This window comes from Nematostella vectensis, chromosome 2, assembly GCF_932526225.1.
Source record: "Nematostella vectensis chromosome 2, jaNemVect1.1, whole genome shotgun sequence".
Classification (NCBI taxonomy): Eukaryota; Metazoa; Cnidaria; class Anthozoa; order Actiniaria; family Edwardsiidae; genus Nematostella; species Nematostella vectensis.
This window is the reverse complement of record NC_064035.1, coordinates 2221915-2246177: the sequence shown is the minus strand read 5'-3', so window position 1 is coordinate 2246177 and position 24263 is coordinate 2221915. Positions and strand designations below refer to the sequence as shown.

The 24263-nt window shown below is 41.9% G+C and overlaps 1 protein-coding gene across 1 annotated transcript; it reads right to left on the bottom strand.

The window, feature by feature from the left end:
• Positions 1 to 9730: 9730 nt before the first annotated feature.
• LOC5515490 lies at positions 9731 to 23474 on the bottom strand. The gene is made up of 22 exons (XM_001635572.3): positions 23116 to 23474; positions 21112 to 21173; positions 20443 to 20906; positions 20022 to 20119; positions 17782 to 17851; positions 17443 to 17489; positions 17224 to 17281; positions 16758 to 16850; positions 16605 to 16661; positions 16144 to 16224; positions 15633 to 15662; positions 15524 to 15562; positions 15098 to 15211; positions 14819 to 14914; positions 14664 to 14750; positions 14048 to 14096; positions 13766 to 13837; positions 13362 to 13387; positions 13108 to 13164; positions 12584 to 12706; positions 10556 to 12098; positions 9731 to 10300 (listed from the first exon to the last, which is right to left on the bottom strand). Exons 2-22 carry the CDS (start codon positions 21152 to 21154, stop codon positions 10266 to 10268), a joined length of 3282 nt encoding a protein of 1093 aa, XP_001635622.2. The 5' UTR covers positions 21155 to 21173; positions 23116 to 23474; the 3' UTR covers positions 9731 to 10265.
• Between the last annotated feature and the right edge of the window lie 789 nt (positions 23475 to 24263).

Sequence of the window (24263 nt, the reverse complement as noted above, 5' to 3'; positions counted from 1 at the left end):
TACGCTTGACCGCGCTGGGAAGAAACACAGGTAGCCCAGACAATGGTTGCTCTTGTTCGTAGCTCGGAATTCGGCTGTTCTGAGAGGGGACGAGTAAAGCGTTTTTGGTGAAATGTTGTCAATAAAATTAAGGCATGTTCTAAGTTTTAAGGCAATTTTATTGAAAACATTTCACAAAAAAGGCTTTACTCGTCCCCTCTCAGAACAGCCGAATTCCGAGTGTCTCTGTCCATGAGCGAAACGTGGCGAGTTTGGAGTCAGGAACACAAATCGTACTCCAGGCTCCGTGACGTTGAAAGATATAAACAGTAGTTGTGTTATTCGACCCCGCGCGTGCTGACAGATTTTATACACCTTTTGACCACTAATCCCTTGCTAAGGTGTATTTTTGCAAGTCTAAAATAGGTGTGCAAAACCATTTCAGGCCGGCTGGGGCTCCGGGATTCGGATCAATTGCTATCGAATAAAAGCCAATTGTCATGGGTGGTATTCTGTTAATTTCTTCCTAAAAATTGAAGCGATCTCAATGTAATTAATGTGAATTAAAGATCTTACTAAGACCCTTCATCTGTATAAGTTTGGTTTGATTCGGATCAATTGCTATCGAATAAAAGCCAATTGTCACGGGTGGTATTCTGTTAATTTCTTCCTGGAAAATGGTTCGATCTCAATGTAATTAACAAGGATGAGAGACCTTGCTAAGACCCTTTATCTGTGTGAGTTTGGTTTGATTCGGATCAATTGCTATGGAATTAAAGCCAATTGTCACGAGTGATATTTTGTTAATTTCTTCCTGGAAATTCGTGCGATCTCAATGTAATTAATGTGGATGAAAGATCTTACTAAGACCCTTCATCTGTATGAGTTTGGTTTCATTCGGATCAATTGCTATTGAATTAAAGCCAATTGTCACGAGTGGTATTTTGTTAATTTCTTCCTGGAAAATGGTGCGATCTCAATGTTATTAATGTCGATGAAAGATCTTACAAAACCCTTCATTTCTATGAGTTTGGTTTGATTCGGATTAATTGCTATCGAATAAAAGCCAATTGTCACGAGTGGTATTCTGTTAATTTTTTCCTGGAAATTGGTGCGATCTCAATGTAATTAACGTGGATGAAAGATCTTACGAAGACCGGGATTAGGGCAAATCAGTGACCCATACTTTTCGAGCACGGCGCCCTAAACTTGAAAAATATGTAAATATATTATAAGTATTTTATTAGGTTAACGTCTAATCTTGTTACTGGAAAAATATCAAAAGTGTTCTATTCTAAGTGTTCTATTAAGTTATGGTGGTAAATGCAAAAACCGTCCGTAATTGGGGCAATACACTGTAGTATGTATTGAAAGCCTCATTAGAAATAAATTTTCTAGCACCCCCCACCATATCTTAGTATGAATGAATAAGTGCCGCATTCCTTGACAGCGCCCTAAATGTATGTAAATAACACCGCGATACTAAACAGAATACCAAAGAAACCCGTGGAGTTTTAACCCGCAGCGAGTTTTAGGTTTTTTTTTTTTTTACAAAAGTATTATTTATTTCCCCTCGAGGTCTCAAACCTCGTTACCAAGTGACTTAGGTAACCGGAATGAAATAGTATGAAATGAACATTTACTTTCATGTTTCTCAGAATATAGAATTGCACGAAGTTGCGTATAAGGATTTGATCTAAGGATTTAATTACACAAATACTTTTCATGTTTATGGTATGACATTTCTTTCCTGCTTCGTAAAATCTAAGCTGCTGATAAATGCCGACAACAAACTTATAATTGTTAAACAATGAAGCAAATTAATGATTACGCTATTTTTATAGTGCTAAAGTATTGAGTTAAATTGTACGTTTGTATCTAACAAGCGATTGAGAAAAAGCCTATGTGTGATGGAAGAAAATTATTGTCACGAACGGTCTTCAAATAGTAGCTGTCACACGAGAGGTTTTGTCCCGGGTGGTTGTCACCAGTGGTTGTCACGAGTGGTTGTCACCAGTGGTTGTCACGAGTGGTTGTCACGAGTGGTTGTCACCAGTGGTTTTGTCACGAGTGGTTGTCACGAGTGGTTGTCACCAGTGGTTGTCACGAGTGGTTGTCACGAGTGGCTGTCACGAGTGGTTGTCACCAGTGGTTGTCACCAGTGGTTGTCACGAGTGGTTGTCACGAGTGGTTGTCACGAGTGGTTGTCACCAGTGGTTGTCACCAGTGGTTGTCACCAGTGGTAAAAAACGTTTTGAGTCTAGTAGCTCGAAATAGCCACTTATGTGCCGGCAATTACAAAGGATCCGAAACCTAGGTTCGGTTGAGCTCAACCATTCCAGGAGGCATGGTTGAGCGTACTCAACCGAGGTTACAGGCAAATCTGTTGACAGTTCTTGTCAGCTATCGCTTCCCGATCTCAGTCATTTATCAAATAGTGTTTACTCAATAGTCATGAGATTACCACATGTTTTCTAGATCTCCGCATTTTGCTGGACATTTTACACAATACTTTACAATAAACTCGTTTTCAAGTCAAGGGACTGCGAATCCCTGACGTACTAGCACAAAAAAACTCAACGAAAACGACAAACATAAGAGAAAACATCAGGCAAGGTGGTCCCTAAAAGATCATCTTGAATTATCGTGAATCTTGTATGCAGAAGCCACCACATAATAACAAGAACGGCCAGGAAAATCACAATAATCGCAGCAGCAATTTGACCTCAGAATTCAAATTGATAACACCGGCGTTGTTCCAGCTGAATGATCAACCGAGGTTAAGTTTTCAAGTGTAAACGCATTTCTCCTAACCGGGGTTCAGTTAACCACAAACTGAACCTAGGTTGACGCTCAAGTGTAAACACAGCATTAGAAAAAAAAAATCAAAAAGCCCAAACTGTCGCGATCTCGTACCAGAACAATGAATACAATACACCAAAAACTTGGCAAATTTGGCAGAGTCGAATTCCAGTTTTTGGTGTATTGTATCACAGCATTAGAAAGGTACGCCTGCGCGCTCTACCCGCTAAAGGTCCCTAGTGGTCGCAGTTCTGCTCGATGTGTTATCGCAGCTTGGGTGACGGGTTTACTGCTTACTGCCCTAGCAGTAGGTGCCATTTACATGGTTCCAGTAATGTATCGTACACAATGCGACGCCGCGCCGACCTTTCCCACAAATATATAATCCTAGGGTTTAGCGTGTGCGTATAACTTGCCTTTTGTCGTCCTTATCACCCCTCGCGGTTACGCTATTATTGCTTCGCAAAAGTCAACAGGTCTGTCCTGAACACCAGGCTTCGCCCAGGGAGAACGCATGCAGATACCAACACGTAACTAGCCCGATGCAGATACCAACACGTAACTAGCCCGATGCAGATACCAACACGTAACTAGCCCGATGCAGATACCAACACGTAACTAGCCCGATGCAGATACTAACACGTAACTAGTCCGATGCAGATACCAACACGTAACTAGCCCGATGCAGATACTAACACGTAACTAGTCCGATGCAGATACCAACACGTAACTAGCCCGATGCAGATACCAACACGTAACTAGCCCGATGCAGATACCAACACGTAACTAGCCCGATGCAGATACTAACACGTAACTAGTCCGATGCAGATACCAACACGTAACTAGCCCGATGCAGATACCAACACGTAACTAGCCCGATGCAGATACCAACACGTAACTAGCCCGATGCAGATACCAACACGTAACTAGCCCGATGCAGATACCAACACGTAACTAGCCCGATGCAGATACTAACACGTAACTAGCCCGATGCAGATACCAACACGTAACTAGCCCCATGCAGATACCAACACGTAACTAGCCCGATGCAGATACCAACACGTAACTAGCCCGATGCAGATACCAACACGTAACTAGCCCCATGCAGTTACCAACACGTAACTAGCCCGATGCAGATACCAACACGTAACTAGCCCGATGCAGATACCAACACGTAACTAGCCCCATGCATATACCAACACGTAACTAGCCCCATGCAGATACCAACACGTAACTAGCCCGATGCAGATACCAACACGTAACTAGCCCCATGCATATACCAACACGTAACTAGCCCCATGCAGATACCAACACGTGACTAGCCCCATGCAGATACCAACACGTAACTAGCCCGATGCAGATACCAACACGTAACTAGCCCGATGCAGATACCAACACGTAACTAGCCCCATGCAGATACCAACACGTAACTAGCCCGATGCAGATACCAACACGTAACTAGCCCGATGCAGATACTAACACGTAACTAGTCCGATGCAGATACCAACACGTAACTAGCCCGATGCAGATACCAACACGTAACTAGCCCGATGCAGATACCAACACGTAACTAGCCCGATGCAGATACCAACACGTAACTAGCCCGATGCAGATACTAACACGTAACTAGTCCGATGCAGATACCAACACGTAACTAGCCCGATGCAGATACCAACACGTAACTAGCCCGATGCAGATACCAACACGTAACTAGCCCGATGCAGATACCAACACGTAAATAGCCCGATGCAGATACCAACACGTAACTAGCCCGATGCAGTTACCAACACGTAACTAGCCCGATGCAGATACCAACACGTAACTAGCCCGATGCAGATACCAACACGTAACTAGCCCCATGCAGATACCAACACGTAACTAGCCCGATGCAGATACCAACACGTAACTAGCCAGATGCAGATACCAACACGTAACTAGCCCCATGCAGATACCAACACGTAACTAGCCCCATGCAGATACCAACACGTAACTAGCCCGATGCAGATACCAACACGTAACTAGCCCCATGCAGATACCAACACGTAACTAGCCCCATCCAGATACCAACACGTAACTAGCCCGATGCAGAAACCAACACGTAACTAGCCCCATGCAGTTACCAACACGTAACTAGTCCGATGCAGATACCAACACGTAACTAGCCCGATGCAGATACCAACACGTAACTAGCCCCATGCAGATACCAACACGTAACTAGCCCGATGCAGATACCAACACGTAACTAGCCCCATGCAGATACCAACACGTAACTAGCCCGATACAGATACCAACACGTAACTAGCCCCATGCAGATACCAACACGTAACTAGCCCGATGCAGATACCAACACGTAACTAGCCCGATGCAGATACCAACACGTAACTAGCCCGATGCAGATACCAACACGTAACTAGCCCCATGCAGATACCAACACGTAACTAGCCCGATGCAGATACCAACACGTTACTAGCCCCATGCAGATACCAACACGTAACTAGCCAGATGCAGATACTAACACGTAACTAGCCCGATGCAGATACCAACACGTAACTAGCCCCATGCAGATACCAACACGTAACTAGCCCGATGCAGATACCAACACGTAACTAGCCCCATGCAGATACCAACACGTAACTAGCCCGATGCAGATACCAACACGTAACTAGCCCGATGCAGATACCAACACGTAACTAGCCCGATGCAGATACCAACACGTAACTAGCCCGATGCAGATACCAACACGTAACTAGCCCCATGCAGTTACCAACACGTAACTAGCCCCATGCAGATACCAACACGTAACTAGCCCGATGCAGATACCAACACGTAACTAGCCCCATGCAGATACCAACACGTAACTAGCCCGATGCAGATACCAACACGTAACTAGCCCCATGCAGATACCAACACGTAACTAGCCCCATGCAGATACCAACACGTAACTAGCCCCATGCAGAAACCAACACGTAACTAGCCCCATGCAGTTACCAACACGTAACTAGCCCCATGCAGATACCAACACGTAACTAGCCCCATGCAGTTACCAACACGTAACTAGCCCCATGCAGATACCAACACGTAACTAGCCAGATGCAGATACCAACACGTAACTAGCCCCATGCAGATACCAACACGTAACTAGCCCGATGCAGATACCAACACGTAACTAGCCCCATGCAGATACCAACACGTAACTAGCCCCATGCAGAAACCAACACGTAACTAGCCCGATGCAGATACCAACACGTAACTAGCCCGATGCAGATACCAACACGTAACTAGCCCCATGCAGATACCAACACGTAACTAGCCCCATGCAGATACCAACACGTAACTAGCCCCATGCAGATACCAACACGTAACTAGCCCCATGCAGATACCAACACGTGACTAGCCCCATCCAGATACCAACACGTAAGTAGCCCGATGCAGATACCAACACGTAACTAGCCCCATGCAGATACCAACACGTGACTAGCCCCATCCAGATACCAACACGTAACTAGCCCCATGCAGATACCAACACGTGACTAGCCCCATCCAGATACCAACACGTAACTAGCCCGATGCAGATACCAACACGTAACTAGCCCCATGCAGATACCAACACGTAACTAGCCCGATGCAGATACCAACACGTAACTAGCCCGATACAGATACCAACACGTAACTAGTCCGATGCAGATACCAACACGTAACTAGCCCCATGCAGATACCAACACGTAACTAGCCCCATGCAGAAACCAACACGTAACTAGCCCCATGCAGATACCAACACGTAACTAGCCCCATGCAGATACCAACACGTAACTAGCCCCATGCAGATACCAACACGTAACTAGCCCGATGCAGATACCAACACGTAACTAGCCCCATGCAGATACCAACACGTAACTAGCCCCATGCAGATACCAACACGTAACTAGCCCGATGCAGATACCAACACGTAACTAGCCCGATGCAGATACCAACACGTAACTAGCCCCATGCAGATACCAACACGTAACTAGCCCCATGCAGATACCAACACGTAACTAGCCCCATGCAGATACCAACACGTAACTAGCCCGATGCAGATACCAACACGTAACTAGCCCCATGCAGAAACCAACACGTAACTAGCCCGATGCAGATACCAACACGTAACTAGCCCCATGCAGAAACCAACACGTAACTAGCCCGATGCAGATACCAACACGTAACTAGCCCGATGCAGATACCAACACGTAACTAGCCCCATGCAGATACCAACACGTAACTAGCCCCATGCAGATACCAACACGTAACTAGCCCCATGCAGATACCAACACGTAACTAGCCCGATGCAGATACCAACACGTAACTAGCCCGATACAGATACCAACACGTAACTAGTCCGATGCAGATACCAACACGTAACTAGCCCCATGCAGATACCAACACGTAACTAGCCCCATGCAGATACCAACACGTAACTAGCCCGATGCAGATACCAACACGTAACTAGCCCCATGCAGATACCAACACGTAACTAGCCCCATGCAGATACCAACACGTAACTAGCCCGATGCAGATACCAACACGTAACTAGCCCGATGCAGATACCAACACGTAACTAGCCCCATGCAGATACCAACACGTAACTAGCCCGATGCAGATACCAACACGTAACTAGCCCGATGCAGATACCAACACGTAACTAGTCCGATGCAGATACCAACACGTAACTAGCCCCATGCAGATACCAACACGTAACTAGCCCCATGCAGATACCAACACGTAACTAGCCCCATGCAGATACCAACACGTGACTAGCCCCATCCAGATACCAACACGTAAGTAGCCCGATGCAGATACCAACACGTAACTAGCCCCATGCAGATACCAACACGTGACTAGCCCCATCCAGATACCAACACGTAACTAGCCCCATGCAGATACCAACACGTGACTAGCCCCATCCAGATACCAACACGTAACTAGCCCGATGCAGATACCAACACGTAACTAGCCCCATGCAGATACCAACACGTAACTAGCCCGATGCAGATACCAACACGTAACTAGCCCCATCCAGATACCAACACGTAAGTAGCCCGATGCAGATACCAACACGTAACTAGCCCGATGCAGATACCAACACGTGACTAGCCCGATGCAGATACCAACACGTAACTAGCCCGATGCAGATACCAACACGTAACTAGCCCCACCCAGATACCAACACGTAACTAGCCCGATGCAGATACCAACACGTAACTAGCCCCATGCAGATACCAACACGTAACTAGCCCCATGCAGATACCAACACGTAACCAGCCCCATGCAGATACCAACACGTAACTAGCCCCATGCAGTTACCAACACGTAACTAGCCCGATGCAGATACCAACACGTAACTAGCCCCATGCAGATACCAACACGTAACTAGCCCCATGCAGATACCAACACGTAACTAGCCCCATGCAGATACCAACACGTAACTAGTCCGATGCAGATACCAACACGTAACTAGCCCGATGCAGATACCAACACGTAACTAGCCCGATGCAGATACCAACACGTAACTAGCCCCATGCAGATACCAACACGTAACTAGTCCGATGCAGATACCAACACGTAACTAGCCCGATGCAGATACCAACACGTAACTAGCCCCATGCAGATACCAACACGTAACTAGCCCCATGCAGATACCAACACGTAACTAGCCCCATCCAGATACCAACACGTAACTAGCCCGATGCAGATACCAACACGTAACTAGCCCGATGCAGATACCAACACGTAACTAGCCCCATGCAGATACCAACACGTAACTAGCCCCATGCAGATACCAACACGTAACTAGCCCGATGCAGATACCAACACGTAACTAGCCCCATGCAGATACCAACACGTAACTAGCCCGATGCAGATACCAACACGTAACTAGCCCGATGCAGATACCAACACGTAACTAGCCCGATGCAGATACCAACACGTAACTAGCCCGATGCAGATACTAACACGTAACTAGTCCGATGCAGATACCAACACGTAACTAGCCCGATGCAGATACCAACACGTAACTAGCCCGATGCAGATACCAACACGTAACTAGCCCGATGCAGATACCAACACGTAACTAGCCCCATGCAGATACCAACACGTAACTAGCCCCATGCAGATACCAACACGTAACTAGCCCCATGCAGTTACCAACACAGAACTTGAGATCTCTTAGAAAAATATTTTGAATTTCGGTCGTTTCCAACCAGTTCTGGTCTTGTTACGCAACAATCTATAACTGGGCGATAGTTTAGTTTGAATTTTATGTTTCAGATCAGCAACATCTTCCTTGGTGTGTATGGATTATATGAATAAAGTTCCAGGTGAAACACGCTATTTAACAAGCATTCTATTTCATGGAACTTCGATGCAGAGCCAGGGGGGAGTACTTGACTCTTTAAGCCAGTTAAACCCAGATTTGTGGACAATCTTGCCCGAACAATCATACAAAGCAAAGTCTGGGGTGGCGGGCTTAAGGACGCCCCTGAAAAGCCGGCAGATTTCCCATCCACGACAAACTGACTGTATATCTAGCCAAAATCATGATTAAACTATTTTTTTCACGACGAAGCTAAAAATGTAAGGTCTGCAGTTTTTTTGTTACAATTCATAACCTCTATTTGTTATGTTTGTATCTTTATTTTTTGGCAAATTGCTATGTTCAAATAATAAAAAAAAGGATAAAAAAATATTCCACGTAAATGGTCAAATATAACCATTGAAGAGCTTTTTCAAGGTGTGCTTTTTTAAAATTTAAAATCGTCCCACGCTAAAGAGTCCAGCCCTCTCATGTCCTCGGCGCAAGACCCTAGCGCGATGACGGTTTGAAATAAGGCTGCACTCGTGAGTCCATGTATCCTAACCCACATCCATCCTTACGTTTCAAATGAATAAGCAAATAAGCGTTAATAAAAACAAATTCAAGTTTGAAAGTTTATGCACATGTAAACATTTACATGGTTTTTAGAGACTGAGATCGGCTATTTAAACGTTACCCATGACACATTAATTCTTGAGTGTAACCCTATTTGAGATGTATAAGAAAAACACTAAATACGAATACTTGCCGATTCAATGACCAAAACTGAGTAAAAGATTTTGTATTAAGATAAAGGACAAACTCATAGTCTCTGGACGGCTAATCAGTGGCAAAGGACATATTCATATTCTTGTTCAATATACTTTACAAAACCTTTACAAAGATTGCGACGATATCGAAATGGGATACCGGAAAACATTTTATTTTCAACATGAAAACTCTAGCAGTGTAACTAGACAATTGGGTTTTTATTGTTCGCTAGAATTACTAGATAGTTGTAATGGTTTTTGTGGGTTAAAATAAAATAGACTACGCTCACAGCATGGACTGAAATGTCGTCACAGATGAGACAAGCTAAAGATGACGTTACAGGAGTAACAGACCAGAAACACACAGAAGATACAGCTTGATGAAGTTACAGGAGCTCTGCACCAGTGTTAGGTTTTGACGCTAAAAAAGAAAATTAAACAATTTTAAAATCTGAAATACGATCGCTTCATTCCCATATACTTGGTTCGGGCATACGTGGCTCATATTGCTACATTCCTTAGTACATTTAGCATCCGCCGCCCATTCCTGCCGTCCATTATCCCCTCACCCCCCCCCCCCCCCCCCCCTAAACCATGTGCGTAAATTGACGACAATATCATCCTTTTCCATGGCATTGTTTATTCGTGACCATGTGGAGGACGGGACGAAACTTACTTTTCAATTCTTCAGGGTTGAATTTATTAACAAGATGCTTGACGAGTCCTTTGACGACAATATCATCCTTTTCCATCCCAGCAAGCATAGCGGGCGCTAAACCAGGCTCCAAACCATCAGGAAAGAGCTCGTTCTCGTCTCCTTCGAATTCAATGAGCTCAGGAGCGGGCTTGATCTCGTGTAAACTCCTCGGCCTCTCTCGCCTCATGGTTCTGTGAAGTCCATCGATGTCAGGTTTCGCTTTCTCAAATGACCAGCTTGCACGCTTCTGATCGCGCGCGCTGTGCCCAGGTCTCCTCCGACGCCGAATGACTCTTCTCTCATCCGGCAACTCATCAAAAGTTACTTTTGTAATGCGTTCAATTTTTATTCGCGGTGAGAGGTCTAACCGGGTCGGAGATTTAGGCGGAGTGTTCTCTCCTCGGGAACGACTCCGAATATCCTGTTTCACTTTGTCGTCAGTGATTCGCTTTGAGTACTGCCTCGCCATTCGGTAAACATTACTAGGTTTATTATCGTCGACCTCTTGGACAGGGAAATCCCCAGCGCTATAACGACCGATCTTGTGCGAGGAGGACATTTCGAAGACCTTTTTACCACGCCTACGATCAAGCGAACAAGTCCTAATACCCTCGGCGGGGAGAGGTAGCTGCGAGGTTTGTCTTGTCCACGCGGCAAGCTCTGCCTTCAGATCCCTTTCTTCGGGCTCGGAGCTTGTCAGAGACGAGTCCACTGTTGTAATTTGCCTGGCGCGCGGTAAGCCAGCTAAGAGAAGGTCCGCAGTGTTCATATTCTTTGGCTGGTGAATATCACGTGATTTTGAGTCATCAGAGTCACATCTCGTAGTCTTTTCAGGATATTTACTGATCGAAATTTGAGAGTCTTTACGCAATCGCAGCGCACACTCCAGTATCTGCGCGTCCGTTATAGTGCGGCGTGTCTCGTCCAGGTCGCGGTCAATGGACGCGAGCATGTCCTCAAGTGCGACCGCGCTGCTTTTGCCTTTACTGGTTTTAAGGCTCTTAACTAAATTATCGAGATCCTCTTCTGAGTTGAGAGGGATCTCATCGGGAGCAGGCTCCCATGGTCTACTAGCCATCTCTGCCACCGGCGGAACTTGGAACGCTTTCGCCACTTCCCGCACGGTTCTCTGAATTTTGGAATTGTCCGAGAAATTATCAAGGTGTTTCGTCATATTCTGGTTGCTATCGCTTGCCACGATCCCAGGATTCAAAGCGTGAGCCTCGACGCCACTTAACAAATCTGTATCCGACATGCATTTCTCTAGAGACAGCTTCGCCTCTAGTAGCTTCAAGCTAGAGCTGCGCTTGGGCACCCAAGGAATCGACTGCGCATGGTCACCATCCGGGTAATCACTGTCACTCGTAACTTGTCGGGGATCTGTCGTTAAGTTATCGCTTTTTCTTCGCTCTTTCGTACGCGCTAAAATATCCTCAGCGGATTGCCTGCGGTCGGACAGAGAAGGCAGGAATGCGTCGTCTTCAAGCTCTGATGACAGCCGCATGCTCGATCTTTCCTGATCCTAGATCAAATTCTAATGTTAGTCCATTAGATAATGGTAGGTACCTCTGGTTCCAGAGGTACTCCCACCTCATAAAAACTCGAAAGCGCGACGAGCGAATGCCGACAAAAGGGCGAGCAGCGGGAAGCGCTTGGAGGCCTGGGCGCGACTAGCTTCTGTCACCCAGACTTTTCTATAGAATACTGGGTGGTAAGATAGATACAAGGTAGTGATGTCGAAAATAGGGGTACAATGTAAACGGAAGTTCAGTCTAAAGGCTTGCCGAAGTGACTAAAATAGTCCAACCATTCTAAATTACAGAATTCGCCAAATTATATCATCGAGTACTTGGGATAATAATAACATTCCTAAAAAAATATTCCGCGGCGGAAGAATATGTTGGCTAAATCAAGTTCTCTCGGATTCTTAAATGTGTGATGCCTGATTAGAGACTGGCCGAGCGAAAGCTACTGAGTGGGGGAGGGAGGGGAGGCAAATTATCTTACCAATCCATGGTTTGATATTCGTTCCCATTTCTCCACGCGGTCACTGAGGGGCTTGGCCGGTGGTGGGCTGGTGGGGACTAGGTCCTGATGCGGCTTGTCGTCACTTGGGGTATCGGTGGCGGACTGTGAACATAGTAGCGATGACGGTTAATGGATGTCGTTTTAAAAAGGGAAAATAAAATAGTTGCGGTTGCCGTGGGCGACGTCCATCGCAAACCACAGGAAGCCCGAAAGGACAGAATGTATGACGATAACGGGCGAAATCTAGTAAGCTACACTCTTTTTTATAAGAACGTTTAATTTTCAGTTGAGGCTGAGCCGTTCTTATTTTTGGAGCATTTTAAGGCCAAATATGTTTTTGAAAATGTTTTTTGAATTATTATTCTCTGAATTATTAGGGAGAGAATAACACTTATGATCAAATGCACAATTTGATTCTGCATTATAGAAAATCTGGTGACGGACGTTCTTATAAAAAAAAGTTCTTATAAAAAAGAGTGTAAGTGGACAATATTTTTACTCACCTTTTCGTTGTCTGGGGTATTTGCCCCTTCCTCTTTGATATTGTTGTTTTTGTCACCCTAAAATTATCAAAGAGTGGTTTTGGATTTTTTAGTTTTTTTAGCTTCATAAAAAAATACAAAATAGTTGTTGGCGAATAAAAGCCAAGGCGAGTGTAACTTGAGGCTATCCTTCACGGGAAGTGGGAATGTTGCTATGAACTACAGGGTATATTTGGAATAATTTCATGTGGAACTCCAGTAGACAGTTTACAAACCTTTTTTGCTTGACTTCCTATAGAACCTACAACGCACAGATACGAATAGGAATCAATATGTTAACATATATGAAGTTGAATTCGTTTAGTTCGAATAAATGTGAGTATGTTAAGGTGTATAGGAAAAACTCGATTTCGTCGCAAAGTCTGAGCTATACCAGACTTTCACTTGGATAGATGGTAAAAAAAAATAAAGCGTTGCAAACGACAACTGTAGGAACTTGAGAAACGCATGAAGTGAAAATCAAAGAACTTATGAGAATGTACAGGTTCTTTAGTGTACGCTGACAAAATCGGATTTTTTTACTATCACATTTGTGATAAGTAATATTGAGAGATAATAGTTTTCGCTCAAAGATGTCTTGTTATTTTTTCTTAGAACGCACGTTTTCTTTTTGACTGACCTCGGAAGCTATGCCTTCTGGGATTGTTCGGGTTACGAGCATCAAGGAAGGATTTTTTCCTGACATCACCATCTGAAGGAGATAACATTCACTTAAAGAAATTATTACGAGTATTAAGTAGGGATTTTTCAATGGTGTCCAATATCAAGGAGATATCAAGTAATAAGAACGAGCATCAAGGAAGGATTTTTATCCTGACATCACCATCTGAAGGAGATAACATTATAAAGAAATTGCAATACCATTCTGCATTTCACGAAACAACGCTCACGCTGCTTTTACCTGTATTTTCTTCGTCAGTCTTGGTCTCACCAAGAATCAGATTTTTAGCCTGCAAAGGAACAGCATGAGTCAGGCATAAAATGATACGGAATCTTAACTGATGAACTTTCATCGAAGAAAATATCCAGGATCTTTCCAGGATTTTCTCTGCTCCTAATGGACTTAGAATCACCAAGCCTCGCCCCCTCGTGTTTGTCACGGCCCGGCCCGGCCCGCACCCAGGATTTTTCTGAGGGGGTGCGAAATACGAAAAATCAGACCTTTTTTTTCGGGAAAAAGGGGGGGGGGGTGGGGGGTGGAGGGAGGGAGGAAATAAGTTCTCTGATAAGAATCTGACCATACATGAAAGAACAAAAGGGGATTTTTTAATGCCTTTGAAGTATCTTCACGGGACGTTTATTGTCGCATTTGGCTACGTACCAGAGTGATCTAGCTTTTGCTAATTAGTTTTGTCTACAAATAGCACGTCCATTGGGAACCGAAAGTGGACTTTCCATTCGGCCGTTGTGGGGTGCGTGGGGTGCGCACCCCTTACACCCCCTCTAGGTACGGGCCTAACGCCTTACCGCTTGGCCTTGCTGGGCCTTATCTGAAGCGTTAGGGATACTTGGCATACCTTGATGGGTACAGTGGCAGCGAGACTTTCCAGTAACAGCCTTTTTAGCTCGAGCGTCCACTTGTTTTTCTGTTCCACGTTCCGCGCCTATGGTAAATATGCGCACATGAAGAGAAATGATTCGAGGAAATAGTACGGGCCGTAATCGCACTCACCAGAAAACTGTAGTCGATCTTCTGGTTATCGAATCGAATAATGGTGAACGCCAGTGGCTCCTTTGGTACGGCCTCAGTCATCATCATGTTTGATAGCTTTTGGGGAAGAGATAAATAAAAATAATAGTCAAAAGCAACTAGAGGAGGCAGTATCTTCTACTTGATGAATAAAAACATTGAGCGCACGATGATTTATTTCAAGGAATCTGTCAAGCTTTGAATATTATACATCTAGCTTCATACTACATAATAAAAGTAGTATTCTGTTTTGCCACTCACCAGTAGAGTAGCTTTACATGTATACCCATTCTCTCTCTTTTTCGTGATAAGAAGAATCCGCTCAAATAGGAACAAGTATCTTTCAGTCCGAGTTCCCATCATGCGAAATGAGTCCTGGGGGAAAAATGAGTAAAAAAGTGTAATGATGGCTACAGCTTTAATCATGGAAGTTTGAAGCACATTTACAATTTCAACTATAGCAACTACAGCAAAAGAGAAGAAAGTCATAGTGGGCTTTGTCATAAAATAGCACTGGTTTAGCTTGCGCGTTTATCTACAAGTGAGGATCCCCATTTTCAAGCCTACTTTTTATCAGCAAACGTAGAAACTAGGAAACAGAGACGGAAGCGAGAGAAGAGGCGAAAGCTGCGAGCGAGAAAGGGGTTCTGATGATATCACGGTGTGTAAAGGGCACTGTCCATTTACCTCAAGAATAAGGTTTCCATACGTCGTTAAGTCAGGCCCCTGAAAAAAAACCGAAAATGTGAGACTACGCAGGAACCAATCAACAGCAAAATACACAGGGAAAAGTTACCTCAAAATCTGAGAGCTGACTTTGAATTTCCTGTAATAGGAGATTACAAAGATAGTTGGCAGTTGGAATTACATTTCCTACATTTTCATCTTTACACAAACATTTTGTCATTGTAAAGCAGAGTTGGCTCAGGGGGTAGGGGGATGTGGCATCTGGGGGAAGGTGTTGTATTTTGATGTGTATAAGTCCTCAACAGGCGCATACACAGGGGGTATGCAGGCTGCACGCCAAACCCCCTAACAGCCAAAAAGGGGGTCATTACTTAATAAGGAATATTCAAATACTGTGCTTTTTCCATATGATACCTATGACTGTGTACCCCCCTCGCAGTTCCCAATCCTGGGAACATGCCTGCTCAAGGCTGTAACTAAAAGGTTTGTCTGGGGGCAGATATCAGCCATTCCTTTCTAAAATCAACCCTGAACTGGGGTCGTACCTACCTCAACTCCCCCATTCCCTGCACCATGTAGACAGAGTACACCCCTAGTCCTGTGGAAAAGCATCACATTACCTGGACATGAAGGGCAGCCTCATGTTGGCGTTTCATTTCGTTTATATACTGGGCGATTGCAGTCATCGCATCAAGAGCATCCTAAAAAATACACACTTAACTAAATACATAATGTATCATTCTGTATGGTATGCATAGTTAAAGTCCTCCAGCAACCCCAAATAGACTTCCTATCTAGCTTGTTAAAACTTTTGTATTGACAACTTTATAACGTCATAGCCAGCTCGTACAATAGCATCCCAAAGTAGTTAAATATTCAAACTAATTTTCAAAGCTTTGCTCTTTTTGGAATGAGTGATTCTAGAAAATCCATAGACCCCACCCAACCACCACCATCATGGGAAACATTTCCTCAGAGCAGCCCCTCTCCCCCCAAAGAAACATCTTTGTGACTTGACCTTTTTTAAACTTAGCTAAATTATTTGCTCAGCAAATACTTGTGCAGTGGGCAAATTACTTACACAAACAGCATCATAACCATCTGGGTCCTCCTGCTCGTTAAAGTGCTTCTTAATAACCTAAAGAATGGGTTGAGCAGAACTTTTAGAATTGTTATTGTAAATATCATAGAATTGGCATTTCCACAAACCATAATCTCATCATAGCTTTTTTACCTGCAATAACAGATGGTATTTCAAAATTCTCTGCACTGGTTTGAGTAGGTATGAGCCCAAGGGCAAGGGATGTCCAAGATCTGTCTGCAGTTTCTATATATAAAACACACATAACCCAAATGGGTTACTCAGTAATAATCATGTTCATTGGTATTCTGGTTTCATGTAGTACGTGGTGTGAAAGACAAAAATAAACAGAAATCTAACATTTATGGTTGATAATTAATAAAAAAACCTGCTTCAGCAAACAATACTCTCAAAATGGAGATAAAAATGGGAATACTACATTGGCCACAATTTCATATCTTTTTACGCTCATATCAAAAATAAATCAAGGTTGTCTAAGAAATATAGACCTATTTTCAGGGTTTTAAAGATAAACTGACAAGCAAATACACAAGAAAAAATGGGGGCTTTGCAGGAAAAAGGCAGACAAAAAGGACACTACAATATTTCTATAAACTACCTGGAGAAATTCAGCAGTTTCCTTTTGTTGAGTGCAGTCAGTAAGAACCTCCATTGACCTGAACAAATAGAAGTCACATTCAAGATTGGTATTAGAACTTTAACAGAGGACGCAGATAGGGAAATTTAGGGTATTTACAGTCAAGAAACCTTACTGGATGCTTGAAGCAAATATGGCTATGTCAATGCTAGTTGATTTTATAATGCTTGGACTACTTACTTTGGGTATTTGGTACAGTATTCTGTGTAGGTTTCAAACCCAGCCTCCTGAAACATAAACAGCAAAAAATGACAATAACAAAATAGGATGACATGTATTATTGTGTGGGCAGCCTCCCCAGCCTTATAGTTTTCAAACCCTAAGAATGAACAGCCAAGTTTAAAATGGGCATAAGTTGAAAAATATTACCCAAGCCATTATACCAAGCATTTCTAAAAACATTTTGTCCCATTTTTTAACAAAATGGGGTGAGGGGGTGACTGACAAAGCATGGGCAATACCTTTTGTCTATATATAATGCAACACTCTCAACCATAGAATCTAGTGACTCCACCATACCTTGTTTACAAAACAATATGCAATCTCAACAGGGTCATCATCAGCATCTTCAAGATTTTCCAGAAACTCCCTAAAAAATAAAAAAGTTCATCATTTAGATTTTTGGCTATCCTCTCCTCTTTTTGATGACTTTATTGAGCATTATTTTTTTCTGGTACACTATTATGTTGTAACTATTTCTAGTTCGTCCCCCTGCTCCCTGGAAGAGCTGTGAAATTCCCAGAATTACCTTTAAGAAAGGCAAATAGTTTTCAAGTGTCACAGCAATACAGCACCCCAATTTATCAGTTTATGGTTCATTTATTTATTCATTAATTTATTCATTCATTCATTCATTTATTTTTAAGGCTTCTACCACAATAACACATATTGAAATAGCGGTAAGGTTGACACAACAGAGCACGACTCCAACTCAAGTGTAACCCTTTACAATAAAAGAAAAAATAATTGACTAATGAAGGAAAACATGAAGAAAAAGTAATTTAAAAAAGCCCTACTCTAAATGGCTAATAGCCAGGCAGCACTTAGGACAAACTGATTTTCACGTAATTGCATTTTCGGCATTGAAAGTAGTTTGGAGCGCCTGGCTATATCTGACTGCTAGTTTGTTTTTAAAAGAGGGTAGTTATGACGTAGTGCGTATATCTACAGGGAGTGTATTCCACACCTTCAAATTTCGATTAAAAAATGAATTTTGAAAAAGCTTAGTTTTACAAAGGGGGTTGGCTATATCAAGGTTGCTCCTGTGGCGGGACGATCTTAGCGATGGCAATGGTTTTAAGGAATGCGAGGACGGAATATTTTAGTGTCCATTTAGGCATTTATACATTAAAACAAAGTCATGCCAGTAGGAGAGGGGTAGCAAATTTGCCTGACGTAGCCTATTACAGGCTCTTTTCTCACGTGTGTTAAGGCTTGGATACTAAGCTAAAACAGTTGAAATTTTGAAAGTTGCCTTAAAGTGGGTTAACATTGCCTTAAATGCATCATTTTTGGTCAAAACATCAAACTCGGCAATGTTAGCTGATTGGTAATATTTTATTTTGAGTGATGACGTCATCCAACCGATCACGTGACTTTTGCAAATCAATATTTCAAAAAATTATCCGCTGCTGGATACGCTATCATATGACACACATAAAGTCAAAGCTGTTTTACCCACCAACGGAAAGGCAAAAAACTATTTTATCACTAGATCTATTATGTGACGTCATCACCAGCAAGAAAACATTACGAAAATTTTAAGGCCGTCGACTTTAATCATCTTGCCAAAAAGAATGAATTTAAGGCAATGTTAACAAAGTTTAAGGCAAAAAGTTATATTGGATGCTAAGAGCAAACTACCCAGGCCTTAATATACTTGAGTTTAAGGGTGTTGGGACATTTCTCGTTACTGAGCGATTCTGTTGTTAGGCGCGTGCACAATCATTCGGGAATTTGGCACTTTTAGGCAGGAAAATCGAATGGCGGAAAAAATAATTGACATTCCTAGTTTCGTAAACAAGCGCCAAAACTGGCAAGAAAAACGTAATAAAATAGTAAATACTATAAAATTAAAAAGGCGAGCATAATTTTTAACCTAGGGTACCTACTTAGCGAACTGAAGTGCTGAAGCAAAAAAAGAGTTGTTTCAATGCATATTTCACTGTTAAAAAGCGAGAGAAAAGTCTATATTCTGATAACAAAATTATTTCACATTCGTATTTGTAACCAGGCTTTATCGCAATACTCAATAGCGCATACGTAGATAATTCTACTTCCGGTTTGCGTTTCCAACTCTATAATCTTTGAGAAGAGTGGACAGGTCGCGATTTTTCTAGGCAAAGAATATTCAATAGTTGCCGTCCACAAAACTACATATCAGTTTTCTGATATTTAAAAAAATAAAGAAATTATTCAAAAAAGAATGGAAAAATAAAAATTAAAAATGTGCGAAAATTTTATTATTTGGCAGAATCCAAAACGCATACATAACTTTGTAGGTACTCTCACAAATAATATTATAAAACTACATTTATCATTGCAGATACTTCAACACCAAAGATTATATAATTTTTTTTGTGACGTCATGCGATGACGTCACCGCCTGATGACGTCATCAAAACCATAATTACCTTAATTGATTATATTTCACAAATATTTGGCGGATTTAAAGCGTTTCAAAGTGTCCTTCGCAACAGCCTTCAGAGAAATGTCCCAACACCCTTAAGAAACATGACCTTGAGGTTAGTTTTCCTTACTTGTTAAAAGTGTAGATTTCTTCAATGTTCATAAACAGGTCACTAACTTTCTCTTTGGTGACAGGTGCATCATTTTTACGCATGTGAACAAGATACCCCTAGAAAAAAAAAAGCAAAAAAGATAGAATAAAAATTATATATAACACAGGGATTATACAGATACATGAGGTGGGTACCCAGGATTGGGTAGGTTGGGGCGGGGGGGGGGGGGGGGGGGGGGAATTAATTGCTATCATATCTTGAAAAAATATATAAATTAATGATAAATTAACAATTTTTCTGCGGCCAAGGGGGTACCCACTGTACATACCTTTGTGTACATGCATGTGCATCCATTAAGAATGCAAGCTGTGCTACAACTGTTGATCTAAATTTATTGATTTTTACCCTCATTGTAAGCCATAAGATAAAAAAAATGTACCTCAATAATGTCTTGAAGGTCCCTGACATATTGTCTTTCTGTTGCAACAATCTCTTGGACAACACAAATAGACTGGTTCAGTTGAGATCTGTCTGACAAAGAGATGTTAGGAGTGGAAGGACTACACTCGTCCTCTGACAATGCAGATGAAATACGAGGTGATGAGGGGGAGCTATCGATATCATTATCACCAGAATCCTCAGGTTCAGGCGAACTATTTTTCATTGCACAAGTCTCATCTCTGAGTTTCCCACTCAATAGTGGGGCTGAGGCCGATGCCAGTGCCTCCTTCACTGTCTTTGGTTTATTAGCATCGCCATCATCTTGACTTGGCTTCTTATCTGCAGACCACTTAATCTTTTTCTTAGAAGGCCTTCGAGAAAATGCTGTGTCCCCATTAGGCCATTTTAATGCTGACTTCTTTGAAGGACTGTCTGGACTTGTTGTTGAATCAGGTGGCATTTCTGTAGATATAGCATTATATCATTAATTTAAATGTGCAAAGCCAATGGTTCACTTGAATAAAACAAAAGAAATATTTCTTATTGTATTAAATAGCTTGACGGTAATTTATTTCGTATTCATCTATTTATTCGTTTAAGAAACAAAAAGTATATCTGCTCAATAAGTCATTTTGCCAAAAAGCAACATAAACACTTGATCACTTACTTATTCTCTCCCTTGGGCTGAAGATGCTTACAAGAGTTGACATAGTATTTCAAACCTTTGACCTGAAAACAAACAAACAAACAAATGAAAAAAATGCTTTTTGATTATAATTATTGACATCTTTATAAAAAAAAATATCAGAATCAGTACCTCACACCAGTAAGAAGAAAAAAATGATCAGCTACTGCGGAAGTAGGCATTAAATTTAGCTTAAAAAAGATATGTTTAAATGGAAAACAGATTAAGTTAAAATTATTTTCTGAGCAATGCACTTAGAAAAATCCCCCATCATATAGGTAAAAAATATTATAATCAGTCAACAAATTGGCACTAAAAAGCATTAGCAATATATACAAAAAAAATAATATTTATTTATACATTTGTTTTGAATGCACACATAATGGTAACAATTATCTAGGGACGAGAATAAAGAAAACAAAATTTTGTAGCTGAAGACTAATTATGGAAAACACTATAAGTCAAGTGAGTAAAAACACAGCTAGCTCGTTTTGCATTATCTGCATCAACTCCATAATAATTTGAATCAAAGAGAACAAAAGACTTATATTATGATCAGACTGCCGAAAGCTTGTGTCAAGTGTCTGTTTCATATAATGCAGTGCTTTAGTTACAGTGCATTGCAATCACAATCAAGCAATAATCATATTATTATTAATAATCATATTATTATTACTGTATCATCCCACAATTAGGTTATCTAGGTCAAGCACATTCAGTTTCTTTCAGCTCAGGAAATTGAGGGAAACGCGAAAACCATGACAAAAGACATTATTACACGCTTCATGCTCTATTTCAGATAAGTATTTTGTCAATCAAAGAAAACAGACCTTACAACCGCAACCCCTCGGTGACATAGTTCTGACATAGTTTATTTAAAAAAAAATCCGCAACAGTCGAATGGCTTTCTTGACCACGAAATTGCTTTCCGAGCAAGAAAGCATGTTTGTGATTTCGCATTATTTTAAATAAAAATAATAATAATAATGACAAAAATTCAAGAGACAGTCGCAACAGGACCTCGGAAATAAGCTTAAGGATAAATAAATGAACACACGACATGATGATAACTCAATCGGTACGAAAACAGAAACAAAATATTTGTATTTGATTTCGCTCATGATAACAACCCCGTATAGCTGCACGCGAAAAATCAATCATAATAAATAGGTTAGAACAAAAGTCATGAATTCACACTGAGGCATGTTATAGCGCATATAATGTCGCAATTGAGTGAGTAATTTCTTTACATGTTTCATGATTTGATTTGAAATAAAAATAAAAGTTTCGTAAAGGCATTAACTACACAGCCACTAGACGAATATTAGTATTTGAGATCAATGGAGATGCTTTTTTCTAATCCAACAGCTGCTAAATGAAAACACATAATAGAGCATGAAATTCGTTAAACAATAGTTGTGAAATTAAAATAACTATCAAATCAAAGGATAGTGAAGTTATTCGAGACAATCATTCCGATGCTGAGTGAGATTATTTCTCATTGTGGGATCGGTTTGATTGTCAACAAAACGCAAACTTTATAACAAGGATTAACTCTAGGAGGAAATAATCTGGTAAAATATCAAGTTGTAACGCACTTCCTTTTGGGGTAGGGTTTATATCGTCAGTTTCAACATTCAAAAGCGTTGAAAAATCAACTTTCGACTAGACAGAATTTCACCCTTTTTGTGTACAAACAGCTGAACACCTCGTCTAACATGCGTTACTCTTTGTTACTCAAAACACCCTATACTTTACAAAACAACTACCTCACAGAAAAACTGTATTAGCCATTTACAAAACCTGATAAAATTTTATTCTAAGAAGCCGAAAACAATAGCATTTAGCATAGTTTCCTTGCTATGACCTTTAATCAGCATTACCACACGAAAAGAAAACATTCAAAATATTATCTAGAAATCAACCTCCCGCCACCCTAAAACGATTGTTTACTACTAGGTAATCTTCAGGGCAAAGCCAACCTACCTTTCGAGTTCTAAAAGTCATAATATTGACCCTTTCTCACGGGTGAAAAATCGTTGAGCAATCCAGAGCAGATCGTCCCAATATGAGACATGTTTTGATCCAGAAACCGGTTGAATTCTCTGTTACGATCTCTGTATATAGAAATATCTCGTCGAATTCAGTTAATTTCCCCACATTGTAACATTTCTTCACTATAACACGACCAAATTCCAGAGAGTTCCTCGATAAGACACTTGTGAGACTTTTTTCCTTTCCTAAAACACACAAAACCGTCAAATCAGAAACAATTTGCTGCTCTTTTCTGTCACATCTTGGTCACAGGAACGCAGTCCGGTAGTGCAGACCCCTACCCCTAGGGCATAGTGGGATAGGTCAGCGACGTGACGTCACGCGTAACACAACGGCGCTCAAAGAAGCGTTACAATGCTGGTGTACCTGAAGGAGATCCGGAATTTCGGTTCAGCAAGTATTCATTTGTCTAGAGTTTAGTCCGCTGCTTTTTTTCGCTAAGATCTATTTATTTTTAAGTCGACATTCCTTTCGTATCAGATCTGTTTTGTTCATAAACCGCGAAAAGTCTCCCGGAAATTATGACGGCGTTCCGACATGAAAGGGATTCACACATCGCAGCTTATCAGGATATGTGCGGAGGAAATGCTAATTTCCTGTGCTAGAATAGACGTTTCGATACAACGATGTGACAAATAGTTAATGGTAAGGATTGTTTAAATGAAAAATCAACGAAATGGATGCTAATATTCTCCACTTTAACCCTTGCCCTCTTTGGTGGTAATAAATATTGATAATATCCAAGCCATTGTGGCTGGCCGCAGTAGCCCGTGTTTCGGCTCAATGAAAGTGTAGGGAGGGCACAGAGGCCGCGCGAACCTCCTCGACTGCCAAGTGGTCACTCTTTGTTAAAGATATACCGAATCGTTTGAAAATGATATCTGTCTGCGTTTCACTCGCGGCAAATCCTGGCTATGCGCCTTGGTTATACGTCACTGAAGCGGTACGGTATTTTAGGTTAGTGGTATCAGATGGAATGCGGTGTAGCCAGTTGTGTGGGAATGAGTGTGGGGTGGGGGTACAGGAAAACGGGTAGAAAGGGTGGAAGCTATCCTATTGGGTTACGTGGGTCGCAACCA